Source organism: Sinocyclocheilus grahami, unplaced genomic scaffold (assembly GCF_001515645.1).
Source record: "Sinocyclocheilus grahami isolate Dianchi unplaced genomic scaffold, SAMN03320097.WGS_v1.1 scaffold1475.1, whole genome shotgun sequence".
NCBI classification, from domain to species: Eukaryota; Metazoa; Chordata; class Actinopteri; order Cypriniformes; family Cyprinidae; genus Sinocyclocheilus; species Sinocyclocheilus grahami.
Genome location: NW_015506654.1, coordinates 72,722 through 74,361, shown reverse-complemented (window position 1 = coordinate 74,361; position 1,640 = coordinate 72,722). Strand labels below are relative to the sequence as shown.

The 1,640-nt window shown below is 41.4% G+C and overlaps 1 protein-coding gene across 1 annotated transcript in view; it reads left to right on the top strand.

The window, feature by feature from the left end:
- The first annotated feature begins 714 nt into the window (after window positions 1–714).
- LOC107570548 (protein LAP2-like) overlaps window positions 715–1,640 on the top strand; it is a 7,566-nt gene continuing 6,640 nt past the window's right edge. Inside the window, exon 1 of the mRNA XM_016256776.1 lies at window positions 715–720. Coding sequence (XP_016112262.1) covers window positions 715–720 — 6 coding nt within the window. The remainder of the gene's footprint in view (window positions 721–1,640) is intronic.

The following is a 1,640-nucleotide window of genomic DNA, read 5'->3' as shown; positions in this document are numbered from 1 at the left end:
CGGCAGCTGAGAACAGCGCTTGCTAAAGACCGCTGTGCCCTAAAGCACCGGCGGTGGCAGGGTTCACAGAGCGGCCCCCTGAGGGCACTGAGGAGGATCGGGCACCATATACTGAGGTGTGAACCTCTCCTCCCCAGAGGGGTCTACAAGTAGCAACACTTTGTTTCTGGGCCTGGCGATATGAGGAGCTAGAGGATGGCTGGGGCTGCTTCCGCTCAGCAGTTCTGGGGACCTGAGAACGTCGAGTGCGGTAGCGCTAAAACACTGCCGCCTGCTTCCTCGCCTCCTGAAACCTCTTGACAACAGTTTTGTACTGCATCACCAAAGAGGCCAGAACGTGAGAACAGAACGTCCAGCAGGAAGAATCTGTCCTTGTCATGCAACTCAGACAGATTCAACCACAGATATCTCTCCGTAGCTACAAGTGCTGCCATTGAACGGCCAATGGCTCTGGCCGTTTTCCTTGGTAGCGTGGAGAGATCCATGGCCCAACACCCGACAGATCTCTCTCTCTCCGTGCTATCTGCCTTTTTGCTCTCACCCAGGTCCTTAAGCAGGTCGGCCTGGTATGCCTGTAACACCACCATGGTAGATATGGTGCAAACGTCTGCTCCACCTTCAGCATGGCCCTGTGGGGCTGAAAAATCAGGATGAATATAGGGTTTATTCCACGACCTCGACACCTCGGTGTGAAGGTCGGGAAAAATGGAAGGCATGGAGGTTGTGATCTAACATGCGTTCATTTAATTTGCTTTTCTTATGAACTTTTCTGAAAAGTAAGCGTCAGGGTTGGAGGTTGGGGTCACGTGACAAGAGTGATGCGAGAAGACTGACACTATGATGATGGATCCAAAAGCAACTTTTGTTAATAAAACTTTAATTTCTCCATTTAATATGAGTGAGTGTATTTATTGTTGCTGGGTTTTGAATAAAAAAAAAAAAATGAACCATAAACTAAGCATTGGTTTTAAATAAGGGAAAATTTTATTTTTTTGTGTTTAACGCGGGTAAAACATATCCTTATTCATTTTGTTAATAAAAGATCAAAGTTTAATATAGGTGAATATGTCATTGTACTATTTTATTGTCTAGGCCAAGGTTAATTTTGTTTTGGTTTTTTTACAACGCGGTACATCAGTCTTATTTGTTCTGTTCATAAACATTTATGTTTAATATAAGCGAGTCAACAACTTTGTCATTATAGCATTGCTGATGTTGTGTTTTTTTTCCATTAAGATTAATATTGAATCAGCCTTAAGCATTAATTAAAGGAAAGATCTAACGTTAAAGATCAAAATAAGCGCTACAGATATGAGAATGCAAGATTTGTTGCTGTCTCTTTGCTATGTCTGTAGAAATTATAGTTAATTCTTAATTTGGGTACGGCACAGACATGTTACAGGTAATAATATAATCAAAAAATCATGGCAACAAATGATTTTTTAAGTCAGTTTAATAAGTTGAAACGACTTTCACAGTCAATTTGATTCAACTTAACTCTTAGGCTACTTTTTAAAATGAATTTTAATGACAAATTAATACAATTAATTATATTTATTTTTTGTTACAAATTGTTCATTAATTTATTTTTACCCCCCCCCCCCCCCCCCCCCCCCCCTTCTCTTTTGGTCCCTACCCGC